At 30.4% G+C, this 18,259-nt stretch overlaps 1 protein-coding gene across 1 annotated transcript in view; it reads right to left on the bottom strand.

The window, feature by feature from the left end:
- Positions 1–1,425: 1,425 nt before the first annotated feature.
- LOC106689954 (uncharacterized) overlaps positions 1,426–18,259 on the bottom strand; it is a 22,393-nt gene continuing 5,559 nt past the window's right edge. Inside the window, exons 2-3 of the mRNA XM_014435179.1 lie at positions 3,327–3,709; positions 1,426–1,825 (exon numbers count right to left, since the gene is read on the bottom strand). Coding sequence (XP_014290665.1) covers positions 1,435–1,825; positions 3,327–3,709 — 774 coding nt within the window. The 3' untranslated portion in view covers positions 1,426–1,434. The remainder of the gene's footprint in view (positions 1,826–3,326; positions 3,710–18,259) is intronic.

The raw sequence follows: 18,259 nt of genomic DNA, 5'->3' as shown, positions 1-18,259 counted from the left end.
GGACAAAATTATATTTAGAGATAAATAATAAATTAATAATAAAAAACATGAAGAATTATAATGCCGATGATACATGTCTATTGTCAGTGAACAATGATCCTAACATTGTATCCCAAACCCTCCAATCCCACATCACCACCCTTGAAGAATGGTGCCAAAATTGGATGATTAAACTTCATTCCAATAAATCCCACCAAATAACACTTCGTCGTAAACCAATGACCTCTTGCAATACAGTATCCTTTAATAATACCTCACTTATTCCTGTGATAGATCCGCTATCTGTTCGTCAAATCTCGACAAACGACTGACATGGAATACAAGACTGAAAATACAGGAAACTGCTTGTCGATTTCGACTATTACAACATTTACTAACAGGAAACTGCTTGTCGTTTTCGACTATTACAACATTTACTAGACAAACGGTCTAAATTTCCAATCCATTACAAAAGACTGATCTACATGACTATTATAAGGCCTATCTGGACATACGGAGTTGAACTTTGGGGCTCCACTAAACCATCAAATTCCTCCTGAATCCAATCCTTACAGTACAAAAGCCCTAGTAAAATCCTTAATGCTCCTTACTTTGTCAGAAATCAAGTCATCCATTAGGACCTCAATGTCCCTATGTTGCTGATTTGGCCAAAACCAGATACCATTCCTTCCATGGAAAATTTCCCAACCACCCAAATCCACTTGTTTCTAACCTGGCTTCTCCTTCATTACCTAATAATCCTCCTAGGCGTCTGAAAAGAAGATGGCGTCGGGATCTTCTCCTCTAGAGATGTTATTGGAGTTATATCAATGGGTAGATTCTCAACATGTTTGTATCATGTCACTATTTCACCTACAGCAACTTGTTGTATTTATATTATACAGTTGTAAATAACAATAAATAAATGATTTTAAAAAAAATATAAAAAAGGGGAAAAAAATTTAAAAAGAAATATAACAAAACAATAAAAAAAAATCATATCTTACTCACATGACATTTAAACTTTTTATGTTATGACTTTATATTTCAGTTAAAACAAAAAGAAAATTACCAGTTGTATGTTTTGCAAAATGGAACCCAATGCAGTTGGACAGAATAACTCATTCAATCAAGTTTTTCTTTTCCTGTTTTACAATAACAAATCTGTAAACTTCTTTTTATTATTTTGAAAAATAAAAATAAAAATTGCTGATACTACTTATGACAAGAATAATAATTTATTATTCATTAAATACTGATCAGTAATTTCAAGTATATTCAGAGGTAACTAAACGCTGATTTCAAACATAATTTACGGAACTTAAGGTAACTACGGGTTTGTCTAAAGAAGCGCTTCTTGTTATTGTATTATTTTTATTGAAAAAATATTTATTTAATAAAAGTACAAAATATATACAAATTTAATACTACTATATATATTTATACGTGTTGAGACTAGGAAGTTGTTGGTGTTGGTGTGACGAATTTCGGCGTTGCTGTCCTGACCCTGAGGAAGGGAGCCCTAGGGCTGGAGAGGACAGGAGCAGCTGTGCTACTGCTGTAGACTGCGGTGCTGCTTGGGCTGCTCGGCGAGTACCCGGAGTCGTGACTGTGACCGCTGAGTCCGTGACCGAGGACTCCAACACCAGCAATCACGCCACCCCCGTGACCACTCCCATGACCGCCTCCAATCAGTGCTCCGTGACCGCCTCCGTGACCTGCGACGGCTCCACCCCCGTGACCCCCAATGATTGCTCCATGGCCTCCATGGCCGCCTCCAGCTGCACCGCCACCGTGTCCCCCGTCTTGGCCTCCAGCGTATCCGACTTCCTTCTGTGTTTTGTATCTGAAAGTTGGATAAATTTAATATTAGAAATTGAAAACAAATGTATATAAGAATTTCACATTAATGAATAAGAATCCTAATATATAGTGATTCGTAGAGCTCAAAATTTGTTTATATTGACCGTCTCATAGAAAAAATATCTTTAACCCTTAGCCTTGCATGGTACCGCGTTCAACAATTAGAAAGTAATTTAGGAATTTTCATTGGATAGAAAATTTGTTTCTCTTATTTTTCACTATCTAGGAATTTTACTCGAGAAGTGAATTGGTGCTGTTGTTTTACCCTGATATACTTATATATATCTGGTATACCTATATCTAGCTTTCTGGAGTTCAGTTTTTTTTTGTTTTTGTAACAATCAATATAAAAATTTATTTGATGAGGGAATTTAAGTTGAAATGAGGTACCGAACACTGTACCTTTTCAAGTTCTGAAGGTTGAATTTGGCTTTGTTTGCCTACTCATATTTGTTAAATTTATTTTTCGGCTTATTTGAAGTAGCAGCTCGAATTGTACTACGGACTAGATTACTTATAATAAATTTTTATTTACTTTTTGTTGTTCAATCTTTTTTGTTTCAATTTATTGTATACAACACTAAATATTTTCTTTCTTCTGCATCTAAAGTTTCTTCCTAATTCATAAAAAAAAAAAATAAAATAAATAAATAAAATGTTTTAATTTATTTATTTTAACTCATTTTGCTAAAGGGGTGAAGTTACACAACCCATTTCTCCCCGCCTTCCTCTAAATTCCTTACAAAGAACTTCGCTCACCCAGTTCAATAGTAAGTAAGCTTAAATTATCAATGCTTAAGTCTTTCTTCAGTCTATTCCGTTGTTCGAACTGAATATTTTAAGCTATACTAAATTCTTAAAAACCTTAAGTCGTGTTGTTCTTACGTGGACATTAACTTCCTCGGTTTACACTGGTAAGTATCGTAAGCAACATATTACTCCAGAAATTGCTTACTATTAACGTATTGAATTTATTCGTTTTATATTTCAGGAACTTCATTACCAAATATTTTTGAGGAATTCTTTTTAGTTCTGGAATTATAATCTCGTTGTCAATCTGTGTCAGATTTTATATCCATTTGTCATTGTTATATAATAATAAATCATAATATTTCCTACATTGATAAATAAACAATCGCAGATTAAACTATCCCTTTGAAAGATTGCTTCCTAGGACGAAATTTTAATAATATTTGATTGGCCTATTTTTATTTTTTTTAAATATATATATTTCTTATTTAAGTGAACTTTTTGTTTAAATCATAATTAATTTTTTTTTTAATTCTATCGTAATTTATATGGCGAAAATGTAATTCATATAAGAAATATTTTTTACAAATGTGATAAAGTCTCATGTAGAAACAAAATTCAATCTTTGAATGAAAATTATAAGACTGTCATGACTTATAGTCAAGTCCAAAATCTATACATTCATTTTCAGTGAGTTCATATGCTCACATAACTTTATGAAATGATGTACTCACCTGATAAAGTAGACTTCTGGTTTGGATGGCTGTGTAGGTTTGGCGGTAGGGATAACTATTGGTGGAGCATCGGAAGGATTCTTGTGCAAGACGTAGATGAGAGTCTTCTCCTGATTCTGTGGTATCTCAGGAATAACAGGTGCGGCAGGAGGTGCGTAAGTGGGTGCCTTGATGAAGACGATCTTGTAGTGCTTTTTGGGAGGCGGGGCGGGAACTACCCTCTGAGGTGGAGCATGGAACTCAGGATCTGGGGGCGGAACGTGGACGTAGATGTGCTTTTGGATAACCGGTTCAGATCCGCCGCCTCCATGTCCGCTGGGTGCTTCGTAGTTGTAGCCGCCATCTGGTCGGCCAAAGGCTGTGGAGAGGATTCCTACCAACACCTTTAAGAATATTCTAATATTAAATTCAATTCTGAACAAACATTAATCTAATAGTTAATTAATATAATAAGTTTTCATGAATAAATAAGAAAAAAAAGGTAGTACTATGGCGTTGTAAAAAGTACCATACACCGGTCTATAACACATTAAGTAATAATTATAAGTCATAAAGCTATTAAACATTTATAATTCCATGATCTGGTTCTTACTTTAGCGAATTCATTGAAACTTATTTTATAAAATGTATAATAAATCCTCGTCTAAATTAGAAAGGATCCAAAGATATTTTACAGTACTTAAAACAAATTTATGTAAATTATATTCATAATTTGAATAACTGTGGTGTCCTGGAGCAACCCTAGACGTACCCCTAGCGATGCGCAGATGAACTAATAGGAGGAGGTTACATAGAATGTTTTGTTTGTATTAGTAGCTTTGTTAAGAATCTTTTAATTACTTATAATAAATAGTCAACTATTTTATTAACTAAAAACTGTAGAAAGGGACATCTATTCTATTCTATTGTTTTAGGTAAGGTGCTTCTACTTTGATACATTTTATGTAGCACTTCCGTCAGTTCTGTAACCTTTAATTTATAATAAACTATTGTTTTAGCAATCGTCTACTGTCTCCTTTCTTCAGAATTACAAAATAGTGAATTAAATGTATATACATTTTGTTAAAGTATTGTTTGGGTGAAACTCTATAGAAATTACCAATGTTTTATGTTACTAAAGTTTCTATTCAGTCAAAAGTTACTAATGAAATTTTCATCGGAATGAGTTATATATTTTGGAGAAAAAAACGCCTTTTTTAGAAAAAATTATTTTATTATTTATTTCAAGAGTATTTAAATATTAAAATCCTTTCAGAGTTCATTAAATCAATGTTTAAATATTTCTTGAGGATCTGAACGTTTTTCACTGAATGAAAATATGATGTTACTACTTAAAACATTTTGGTGATGAGGAAAAAATAAAATAAAATAAATGAAAAGAATCTTTTGTTTAATGGATGCCTACGGGGGAAGATGGGATCGTCAGTTATGTGGAGGTGTTTATTAAGAAAAGATAAATATAAAATGAACAACAAACAAATGGAAAAAAATAGAATGAAATGGAGTCACTTAAGGTGCAATATCTCGTAATTAAGAACAGATTCAATAATACGATGCTTATACTATTAAAAAATAATCTAGGCATCAATCTGACTTCGAGAATACTTATTAAAACTAAATGTCTCAAGAAGAATACTTTATTTTTTTAAGCTAGTATAAAGATTTTTCTGCTGCTTAAACGACTATATGTATTTTATTTTTAAAATAAACGTTTCACATCCAAAAAAAATTAAATATTGAAATCAAACAATTACGAACAAACATTCTATTGTTCTTAATAGGTTTTTTTTTATTTTTGTTATTTACTTGAGAACAAAATGTTTTTAAATATGAGCAGCAAAGCAAAATAATTTAAAGCCAATATCTGTTAAAATAAATTTTAAAAAAAGTATTTGTAAATATCCGACTAAATACACATTATTTCATTGTTAATTAACTGCATATTTAAAAATTATACTTATATTTTCTTTTTTCAATCGCATTTTATCAGTTAACAGTTAGCCTTCAAAATGAACTTTTTAAAGCCGGAGGATTAATTATACATTCATTACCCATTCTGCACGTGGAATATTTCCATAAGCTTTATCTGAAATTTAAATTTACCTTATAAATTAGACTTTTTTATCCAATCAAGTGCGAATCGTGAAAATATCAGAATAATTAGGCTTTAACACGACATAAATATTTAAATACAGTGAAATGGAAATAATAAAGCTATCTCTTTTATTATTTAAAATTTAATCTACCTCTTACTGTCTCTCTCGCTTGTCATATTTGTTTATAATTAAATATTTTATTTGATTAAATTTTTATCTGGGAGGTTAGTTTCCTGAGACTTATTGCGAAACGTACTTCTTTACATAGAACGAGAACTGACTACACTATGACACGTGGACTACCAACTGTAACGAAAATCACCTCAAGGAAGGAAATATATCATATTGATACCCTCCAACACTGCATCCACCTACTTTTCCAGTAATTAACACCTCCAGGACTCACAGGACTCCCACAACAAAAACACATAAACAGTCTAAGACTCGACTCAGGACTACTAATTACTTTTTTTATGACAGCCTTCCTGTTCATTTCTGACATACGGGAGGTCTAACGTTGGGGGGGGGGATCAAATTTTTTATAAAAGGTCCACTTCCTAGGCAGGATTCGAACCGACGCAGCCCCCAGTTCTTATGCTGCTAATCCCTCAACCACCTGAACTACGGATAGCCCTGCACTACTAATTACTGACTACTGACATCACGAAACCTCCTGAGCCCCGTCATCTCAGAATCCACATTTCAAAATTTCATTCGTTATATATCACCTTCTTAAAATGCACTTCAAGACCCTTTTCGCGATTCCAAAAATATTCCTTTAGAATAGGATATTTTTATTTTTTCGTTTTTTTTTTTCTCTTTTATTCAATCATAAAATGATTTAATATTTTTTATTTATCTATTGTTTATTTTATTAACAATGAGAACTTTTTTTTCAAACAAACAAAATTAAAGGTACTTTAGAAAAAAATCGTTAATTAAGACCTGTCAGACTTTTTTAACGATGATAAGACCTATCTGATATAAAAGACCATGTAAGTCTACGTCGATGTCTCGAGCTTAAACAGAATCGTTAAAATCGTTTTTGATAAAATGTGAAAAATTCATTCTATTTACAGTACACTTCGGCCAGTCGATTTTAAGAAAAAAGTAGGGACTTATCTTTTGAGGTAGGCTGTTCACACATAGAACATTGTGTGAGATTTGGTGATTTGCACTCGGGAGGGGGGTCTTCAAACGTGTATTACCATAAAAAATTGAATTCGAAATTTACATTATTTGAAATCGCAATAATTCGTTACTATATATTTAAAAGTATTTCTTTCTCAGTATAAATAAAATCGAAAAATATTAAGTCCCTTCTATTCTATCTTATATATAAACAATTATGTATGGACGTATTGTCACTAAAACAATGGCGGATTTGTAGTTGATTGTATAAGATTATTCATGTGGATGTTAGAGGCCTTGCTTGGGAGATAGCTAGATCACTAATCCATGGGCTGATCTCAGGAGACTGTTGCACTGACACTAAACCCATTACGGACCCCAATGGGAATGCCCATAATTGCCTAATTCCTCCTGCCCCTTCTCCAAGGAGCTACTATCCAAAACAGTTTGTAATTTCGAACTGTCTGTAACCCTGGCTAAATTTATCAGGGCCGGTAGCACATTGAATGTAGTGGGGTAAATTTAATAGGATTAAAGTCAGAGTAAGGTGAGTGAACTTTATTATGATTTTGAGTTAATCCTTTGATTTGCTGAAGTAACCATCGGATACGAAGCAGAAGTTTTCATCCTTTTTCTTTGAATGTAAAAAAGGCATAAATCAATTATTTTTATATACTATTTTTCTTTATTATAACTATAACCGTGTTTCGCTACATTTAACAGGAAATAATAAAAACGTATTTCGTATCCACGGAATTTTCATGAGAAATTATTAAATACTTAATATTTGTCAATAATGTAAATTATTTTTGGTAGTTAATTTATACATTCTTCGAATTGAAACATAAATCAAACGGTTCTGTATGTATCGGATACTTTGACCAGAAAGCGAAAGCTGAAGATAATTATGTTTGACATTCTAAAGTATGTAATACTTGTTTCAAACGTTTCAGAAAAAAATTCGAAGCAAATATCGTCGAAAAAACATAATGACATGTTTTTGTTTATAATCCATCACATGTTTCAAATCTGAAATATATAAACTTTGTTTTTAAACATTCAAGAAACGTTCCTGATAATCGTATTTTATAACATTCATAATATTTAGATTTATAGGCACTAATTTTTTTTATTTATTTACAAATTTTCATAAAGTTCTGATTTGTATGTATGATACCATTTTTATAACAAAAAAAAATACAATACATTTTTAAATATATGTTTGAACAATAATTATTTTGTTCTAGTAATTCATGTAATATAAGAATTATTTTTTTTACTGATTAATTTTGAATTAATACAAATCTATATGATTAACAATATGCATTAACTAGATGCATGCGCGGATGTATACATTTTTAATTATTTTTATAATTTAATTTTATTAATGAAAATCACCATTTTTGTCCCAGTTAGTCGGGGCTAAACTAGCAGATGTACTTGTTGGAAATACAAACCATCATCCTATAAGGGATAAACTCTTAAAAGAAAAAAATGAAATATCACAAACGCAATAGTTTGGTGCCGATTTGTTGGTTGTTTATTTTATTAACCTAAAAAATTGTATTTATCGACTTGAAAAATATTTTGACCAATTTGGGAAAGTTTAAAATATAGGAAAAATGAAATCTAGACAATTTTACTTTATAAATAAAACTCAATTTCAATATTCAATAGGTTTCAAAGCTGGAACTTTTATTATAAAATTTTTCCTTTTAATTTTTATATAACGATATCTTTATTAAAATGATGATATTTTTAAATGTATAGCACAATAAACTGCTCTAAAAAACTTCTTCACGGTTGGTGGAGGGAAGGGAAACTAGGAGAAATGGCCGGACCTATTTTTTTCAGGGATGAGAATTACCTGCTCCAGAGATCGAATTGCTCATCATAAATGAATATTTCCATAAATCAAAGCTCAAACAAAATTAAATGGATTGATAATAATAATTAAACGATTTATAAACCAGTGCGTATTATCATTGAGGTAATTTTTTTTTAAGAAAAATACATTTTAGAAAAAAAATACTATAATATTTGACCTAATGATTAGTTTGCTTAGGTAGTATGATAGGGACCAAAAATTTTACTTTCCACTAACATTGCGTTTTATTTTATAGCGTAATCTACTTCACACAAATACTCTAAGACCGTACATGTGAAAGCGGCTTTCGACTTTTTTCCTGCCGTTTAGCCGGGGCAGAGCGTTCGGCCTAGACTCCCTTCAAAGGCAGACTGATTTACCATGTCCAAACGGCGTGACGGTGGAGCAGAATGCGTGTAGCGAACTGGAATCAGTTGGCCGCAGATAAAACGCGTTGCCTGTGCGTGTTGGCCAACGCGGCTGAGCAACAGATCTGCAACCGCCCTCAATAAAGGCATTAGGGCTATTCATCAACTTCAACAACATATTCCATTCTCGTGGCCGCTATCGATTCTCTTATTCTAGATGGCTATGCCTACCACAGCTGCTCCCATAGCTCCTGTTTTTGTAATACCCATTATTCCACATCGTTAGTCCAAACAATGTGAAGCGAATCCGGATATTTCCGAACGCCTCCGGTTTAAGTTAAGTATATTAAACTGGAGGCGTATAAGCATATCTAGAGGTGTTTACGAACCATTGAATTTAAATCAGTTTTAGAGAAATTATAGTAATTTAATGTAAACTAATTAATTTCAGCTAAGAATATTTGCCTTCATAAAATAAAAAATAAGCTGAAAATAAAGAAGAGGTTCTTGCATCACACATATTTTATTTACCACTCTATATACGTCCAAAAGTTTAAATTATCACTAATTTTGGTGATTTTCCAAAAAGAAAAAAAATTGAATTAATGAACATAAACTTTATTTATGCCAAGAAAACAACATTTTAATAAGATATAAAAACTATAATACTATCAGGAAAGATCTCGCCATTTCCTGTGTCGATTCGGATATCTCTATGTTTGTTCTCCCTTAGACATTTATAAAATTCTCTGGTATTTATTTATCCATTTCATCGAAAAAGTTCTTGTCACAATCCAAGCATATACCTTTCAGAAAGTCCTGTAGCATATCGAGTGCCTCATTCATTGAAAAAACATTAACAAACATGTCTCCAGCCAAACCCGTTTTCAAAATAGCTTGTACTAGGCCAGTTTGTTCTAGGTCTATCTAGTTTGGTCTAACTACTTTAGGCTTAACTGGTTTGACTTTGGCTAAACTGATTAAATCATTGAAAGTGACTCCATAAACATGTTGGAACCTGTCAACGCAGGTATTTCCCTCCTTCGCTCTTTTTATTATGCTTTTGTTGTTTATCTAGCCATTATGTGCAATTGTGTCGTGATTTAAGCATGTGCAATATGAAAATAATTTCATTTTGGGAACATATTTTAACTATTTTGTGTTGTTTTCATATCGTTATTTTAAATGTGCTATCGCCAAAAGTTGAAGTATATTAGTACAAGTAGATAGAAAATTCATACCTTCTCAGTGGCATAGAATCGCATAATTCTCTAGAAACCCGCGCAGAATATGTTTTTAAAAAAATGTGAAAATGGGGCAGTGATGGGAAAACGTCTGAACGTACAGTTTTTATTTTGTTTATTTCTACTAACTTCAATAAAAAATAAGGCGTTAATAGAAGGTTAATAGAATCCGTATGTATTTACTGACTAAATAACTTGATAAATTGATACAAAAAAGCAATTGTAAATCGTAAACTAATTTTAAAGTGCCGTATCTAGTGGTCAGACATGGTGGGGAAGTGAAAGAAATATATTTTTTATTTACCACTTATAAATTTATTTTGGAGGTAAAATATAATCTCCATAGTAGAACAAAAGAAATTGAAAGAGTTATTATTTTTTTCTAACCACTAACGGTCACATTAGAGGTTGAAACTGTACCAGACGTACGATTTGCACATTTTTTGATATTGACATTATTGATACTGCTAACAATGCTGTTGGATACGGTGGATGTGAGTATTCGTAGAGACATTTTTAAGAGGTTAGAATACGCAAACGTAGGATAAACCATTTTGCCTAGGACAAACAAGTTAATCTTAAAGTATTTAGGTTGACTTGACTGACTAAGGACTAACTAGTTTGGCCTGATACAGGCAAGATAAATCGATTTGGCCTATGACAAACTAGTTTGGCCTAAATTCGGTTTGGCCGGGGACATATATATTTTTTAATGTTTCTTCACCAAAAGAGGCACTCGATATGCTACAGTAGGCTACAGAACCTTCAAAAATGTCATGAAAATAATTATTATCTAAGGGAATACAAAAAGGGAATGAGTTAGAGCTGGCTGACTTGGTTTGAAAATTACCAACATTATCGTCAGTGCTCTGTTAATGTGCTCTCCTAAAAATGTTAAAATGGGAATAATTTTTAATTTAGCTATTCAGGTTAAATACTTTTGAGATGAAAAATCTGTAATATATTCACATTTCTGAGAATCTTGTATTGTTTTAATTGCATTCCAACAAAGCTAAACTAATTTGTATCGATGATTATGCAAGTAATAAAGGTGAAATTTCCGAATTTGTTAAATTCTTACTAAACATCATAAATTTGTACCAAATATGAATAATATTATCCCACATTAAATAATATTTTTCATATTTCTAGGTCTCTATCATTAGTTATTGAAACGATAAATCAGCTTGGAATTAGTACTTATAACATAGTATACATTCAAATTGTTGAAATTGTCTATCTAATCACTATTTAAACTAGTCTAAAAGACAGAAGCATATAAATTTAAATATAAACATGTTCTTTTTCTATCTCAGTCCCCAGACGATGCATTCACACAAACGTGTAGTGCGTTAAGTTCAGGTCCCACGAAGTGGCCCATACTTCTTCGACCTGGAGAACTGCCAAGACCTTAATATAAGCGTGCCGATGGCCAAATCCGACGACAATCGTAAGTGTTCTCGCCACTTCTTAGCTTTATCTCTTCAGCCTAATCCAACCTTTCCTTCCCTCTGCCAAGTCCTTACCCTCCGGCAAAATCTTTTCTCCTTTCCATCTTCAACCCTCAGTTAAATTTTCCGTATAATGCGGCCACTTTTTTTTTTTATCCTCTGAATATAATTTTTTGAGAAAACCCTGTTATCTTATGGTTCGCAGTAAAGAACCGTTTTCTTTTTTTCTAAAGAAATGTCATTTACGACAGGCCTTGAGATGTCCTTTTCCTCGTAAATTCTTCTTCTTTTTTTTTTTTTTTTTTATTAATCTTTTACAACTCAAATATTTTATTACTAATGAAAAAAAGAAAGTAAAAAATTACAAGCAAGTTCAAAGTATAATATATTCATCATAATTACATGGTCAGAAAAGTTTGAAAATAAATATCTTAATTGTAGCATCATTCATAAAGTATGAAAATCTTTATTGTCCTGATACAATAGAAATTAGAAAATTCCTCATAGTTTTAATGCTCCCATTGGGGCATGAGTCAGGAATTTCAAAAGAATCTATTACAAATATTTACAAGTAATAATTTTAAAAGTACTACATTTTAAAAAATAAAATAGTTCTACTAATTTGCTAGTAGACAGTACTAAGTATAAAATTCCAGTTATTTCTGTACAGTGAAAATTAAAATTTATACGATTTCTCCATTTTCTAGTTCAATTCTTATAACCATATTAAACTTAAAGTAATAAATTGCCCTCGATTGTTAGTCATATACAATACCACTAATCCGAAATCAATACCAGCCTAAAAATAATTTTAAACTTCAGTCGAAGTTATAAGATTTTTAATTTCATTTACAATATTTTTTTAAATTATGATGTAACAGACACATTATGGTGTGAACCGTGGAGGAAAACATTAGAAAAAAGTGTCTCATAGATAGTTTTTCACACGTCATTTTCATTCATAAGAGCATCTATCCCTTAGCATTTATTAAATTGAATGAAAAATTTATTTAGAATTTATTTTACATATATTTTGTAATTACGAATCCTTGATTTAGACAGATCGAATAATTCTTGAAATTCACAAAAATATTAAGAAAATTTTGTGGGGGTATAAACTGCTCAGTTGAAACTTACTGATAGACTCTGAATACGAAAAGAATAAATAAAGTTTTTTTTTTCTTCAAATTAAAGTAAATGAATTCTAATTTGATGAGATCGAATAAAGTGCAAACTGATCAACCCTTTTCCAGATAATTGCTTGGCATCTCAAAAAAACTTTTAACAAATTAAGTTTTACTTATCAAATTGAGTGGATTTGGAGGCAAATAATTATTTATTTCTTTATATATTATAAAGCCCAATTCTGCTTAAGATATTAAGCATAAAGTTTATAAGAGATATTTGGATTATCCATGTATACTGATATGTATGTATAAGATAGCACACACTGAATTCCTCAAAACTTACTGAGTATGATTTAATTTTACATTCAAAGTTTCGTTTGAAATTCAAAAGAAAATATCCTCTGGTAAAAAGAGAGGAAAATATTTCGCCAAATGTTGACCTTCATTAAAACAATAAGGCTATACAGTCATCAAGTTGTGTATAGAAAAATGTATTCTAAAAAAAAATTAATTAATTAGCATAAATAAAAAATTAGTACGTCACAATAGGCATAAATTTCTGCTTTAATTAAAAATATACGTTTGGTAAAATATTTAGCATCTTTTTATTATCTTAAATACTATTTTCACCTTGCAATTCAGTAAAGAATAGGGATAAAATCACAGCCGCTTTGAGCTCCAAATAGATCTTGGAAGAGTACTCGATTTTTGAAACCAGAAAAAAATTAAAATACTTATTGATCATTATTAAAACATATATTTTCAAATGTTAAATTATTTTTTGTATAATTTTTAATAAGTATTAATTAATTTGATTGATAATTTTTTTAATTTAATTATTTTGTATTTATTTAGTATTTAGAAGAGTTTAGCAATATTTTTCATTTTTTTTTGGTTTAGCATAAAAAGTAATTATTTAATAATTTTTTTTAAAAGTTACCAGTAATATCCATATTTTCGGTTTTCAAAAAATAAATTTATATTTTTACCCTTTTGCACCTCAACACTTTACCTCAACTATTATATTAACCGGTTAGTACAACAATATAATTAATTACTAAATAATTCAAAACATTATCCAAATTATAGTCTCAAAACTTTTATTGTTTTTACACGTCCAACGTTTCGGCCAATTCGGCCATCTTCAGGGACAATCTACTTAATTCACTATGAAACATATTATTTAATCATTCCAAACACTTCATACAGGCTTTTCTGCCCAGGTCAAAACATTTTTATCCAATAAGTCAAATATCCATTAAAAATTACAGTCAAAAATATTTCTCATTAACCACTATCATACACTTTTATTACAACCTTTATTAATAATAATTAATAATAGTGACGTCACATTCACGTTATTAGTATGTTAAATAAAAAAACATGGTGCGGTGTACGCTTCATAAAACGTTCAATTACAAACCTTAAGTTTATCACTACTTTTTTAATTTTCGAAAAATACAATCAAAATACCAGGAGATAGCATGAATTATAACCAACATTTTTTTTGTTGTAATAATAATTTGTATTTTAAGGTTCTAACTAACTTTGTTACTGTGAAGAAAAGAAAATTTTAAAATAAGATAAGAAACCCTAATACGGTCGGTAAAGATCGGGAAATTTCGGTTTTTCCCGCATGGTTGTCTAAATTTCCTTTTTGTCTCCTTTAGTTATTTTAATAAGGTGCTTTTAATTATTTTTTTAATTCGGCTGTTATACTATTTCAATGAGAATAAGAAATATCACGTATTAAATATTATGCAATTCCTCTATAACGCACTGAGTTTAATCAAAACCATTAAAGCCGTTATTAAGAAAATCGAATAAAATATGAAAAATTGAACCAAAACAAAACCAAAAAACAATTGGCACTTTTGGCTGGTATATTTGTGCAAAAAAGTTGGTGTCACATTCCAGGTCTACAACGGCCATATATCGTTAGCAAGCAAGGCTGTTCACACACACACCCCAATTTGCAAAACTTGGTTGTTGTTGTTGTCTGGGGCTTAAGGGCGTAAAACCCTGAGGTCATCAACGCCCATGTTTCGTGCTTTATATTTTATTTCTATAATTCTATTTCACTTTAAATAATTTCGAAAAAAAAATTTAAATAATTACTTCTGTTGGTATTTTTTTATTATGAATAACAGATTTTCTGGTTTAAATCTTATTCAAAAGGCCATTCCTTTTTAAGAAAACTAAGACCATTTCCACGTTCTTCTGGTCATCATTCAGAGCATCCGATACACTCGGTCCTACTCCCAATCTACTCAAGTTCGCAGAATAAAAATGGCATTTTTCAAATATGTGACTGATGGTAAGTATACTGTTGCAGTATTGACATTTTGGAGGTGGCTGCTTACTGATCAGATATCTATGAGTTAAACTCGTATGACCTATTCTCAATCTGGCAATAGCTACCTCCTCCCTGCGATTGGAACGGTATGATGTGGTCCATGGTTTAGTGGTTTTTTTGATGGTTTTTAATTTGCTTGGCGGGCTTTCATCCCACATGGCTTGCCAACTAGATAATATCTCATTTTTCATTGGAAGACTTATTTCTTGTGGTGTCAGAATGGCCGTGCCCTGACCTGGAAGAGCAAGTGCTTGTTTAGCTGCAATGTCCGCCAGTTCATTTCCAGTGATCCCCACGTGACCCGGCACCCATATAAAGAAAACAGTTTTTCCCAAGTTTTCGAGCATGTTGGTATAATTGTGAATTTTTATGATCACCGGGTGTTTCGGGTAAACGATCTTCATGGCTTTTAGTGAACTTAACGAGTCGGTAATGATAACTATATTAGTATTCGTTACTGTCATGGAGAAGTGGAGTGCTGAGGCTATTGCATATAATTCAGCTGTATATACACTGCATAATTTATGTAGTTTTATTTTATGGGTACTCGCTTCGGCGGTACATATACTAAAATTGGAACAAAACTTGGTTATTTTGACTCAGAGGACTACAAAAGTAAGAAAAGTAGAAATTAAAATGAAAATTTACTATATGATTGGTTTATTCATAAGATATTTTGTCATTCTATCAAAGAATTTTTAATTTGGCATCTTGTAACAACTGATTGGATGATACACATATTAAAAAATTTGAAATTGATCCGTATTCAAAAGTCAAATGGCGATGAATAAATAACCAAACAATTAATTTATTCGTGATTTCAGAAACCGTTAGAACAGAAAAAGATAAGTTCAAGGAATTCTGTATGTGAAGAAGGATGAAGTGTTTAAAAAGAAGAAATAATTTACATAAATATGAGTACATTTTGTAACTTCTCATCCTAGTAAGCCAGACAGTTAGTAATAAAAAAATCATTACATTTTTGAGGTTTTATTTATGGTAATGCAGGTAAATCTTTTCTTCTTTCTCTATTCATCAGAACTATTGGAAACTATTTTTTTAAAAAAATTCTGAAATGGGTAGTAGCATGATATCAAATATCAATATTTATCAAGAAATTATCAAAATAATTTTCATTCAATATATTGTAATGAAGACAGAAAAATTTGACTAGCGAAAATCACTATGTTTTCTTAAAACATAACAATCCCAGAAAAATAGTGGTCTAATATTTTGTTTATTTCTTTTTTTAATTTTCAATAAAAGTGTTATTCTAATTCTAAAAAAGAGCATTCGTTATTAATTATATTTTTGTGTTTTCCAAGTTTTTTTTTTAAATATTAATAAATTAATTAATTTTTCCCTAGTTCTTGTAATAAATTGTTTTAGATTTTATGTTATTCATTCAACATTAATTATTTTCCTTTCTCTTAAATTTTTTTATTACATTTAAATATTTTATTTTTTTTCCAGGTCCGAAAATCAACGTTTGTGAAATAAATATGATTCATTTAAAAATATGTAAATATTTAATTATTTTTTTTAACTATTTATTTCTTAATTAAATTTATATTTTAGACATGAAAAATAGTAGGTTAGGCAAAGCATTGTTTAACACAGGAAGTATTAAAATAAAGCGAGTGAAAAATAAGAAACTTTTTTTTTTTTTGGAACAGTAATATTCTGTGTTTTGGGAACAACGTAAGATCTCTATAGGATAACCTTTAATGATTTTAAAGAAAGTTCATTGTTAGTGTTTTGAACTTTTTCACTCTACTTAGCTATACCTTGTTTTTCTTTCATGTACGTTTTGCTGGAAAAAATTCTTCTTATATATTTTTTCTTACATAAATAATATTCCTTTATTGACATTTCAGGGCTCTTCTCTTATCTTCATGATATAGCACTATTTATTCATATTAAAATATCCAAGCAGTCTACATTATATAAATTATTGATTTTTCACAAAATATTTTCATGTGGATAAATTTAACTTATGCAACTAATTAAAAGATCACTTATCCTTATGGTGGGAGAAGAGCCCCAAAAAGTTGTTGAAGGATTATTATTATATAGGAATTAATTATCAAAATATTTTGCCAAATTTTAGAGAGCTAGGATTTTTTACAAAACGACAAACTTTTTGCTAATTGTTCGAATCTATTAGTTATTTCCTTTTTAGCTAATTTTTCTTATGATTTTTATTTGCTAATTTTTTGTTCCTATTATTTTGTTTGGAATATTTCTTTTTCATACCCTGTATTTATTTTTTTGTTACTATTATTAATTTCGTTGGTTACTCATTATAATGTTCAGGAAATAATTTTCATATTTAAAAATTTACCCTGTGTTTTATGGACATCTATTTTACTGAATTTGGCAAAAATTTAAAACAAAAGTTCTTATGTGATTGTTATTATCAAGAAAATGAAAAATTTAATTGAAATTATAAAAAGTGAATTAATTATTGTTAATAATAAGATGTTTATGTTCATAACCATTTTTTAAAATCAGAATGAATCGGATTCAAAAACCAGTCGAAAATTCAGTTAAAGCGATCAAGAAAAAAACCCCTATACAAAAGAAGTTAGGAACAAAGATAATACAATTTAAAACTAGGAAAGAAAAGTGTACGACTTTATGATAGGCTGGAAAATGCTTTCTTTAAAAATGTTTATTTTGAAAAACACGAAATATCAACACAGATTAATTGGTTATTTCTCCAGATTTAGCAGACTTAGCCTGCTAAGACATCGTGGTTCACCGGTACCAACAGCTTCTATATTAAAGGTAAATATTTGTACCCCATTGCCGAGGATTAAAGTTGAGAAAATTGAACGCCTGTTTGCCTTTGGTAGCAGCTAGAACACCTGTGCCGTCTCCTCCCTGATCCAACCAACGAACAAGTAAAGACACTCAATCTCATTCCCTGGGGAACAACTTTTTCTTTTCCCTCCTGGCTTTTATCCTTTTTTTCTCCCACTCCCCTTCTTGTTTTTTCCTACCATTTCGAATAATTCTAGGCCATTCCACCGCTGTCTCCCACGGAAAGAGAAAACTAAATCCGTGCTCCTCAAACTACTTCTAATAGTTCAACAGATGTGATTCTGTAACCCTAACTACAACAGAGAAAGCTTTATTCCCTTTTAAGTTCTTTCTTCAATAATTGCTGTTCTACATAAATTTTCGATTATATGATTGATTGTTTTATAAAAATTATTAATTTTTATTTATATCTATTTAAGAATTAATAGCAATTATTTAAAACTTCTGCTATCTATATTGTAAACTGT

This window comes from Halyomorpha halys, unplaced genomic scaffold (genome assembly GCF_000696795.3).
Source record: "Halyomorpha halys isolate HHAL.00 unplaced genomic scaffold, Hhal_1.1 Scaffold1535.1, whole genome shotgun sequence".
In the NCBI taxonomy this organism is placed as follows: domain Eukaryota; kingdom Metazoa; phylum Arthropoda; class Insecta; order Hemiptera; family Pentatomidae; genus Halyomorpha; species Halyomorpha halys.
Note: the sequence above shows the minus strand (reverse complement) of the source record. Positions and strands in the feature narration are given on the sequence as shown.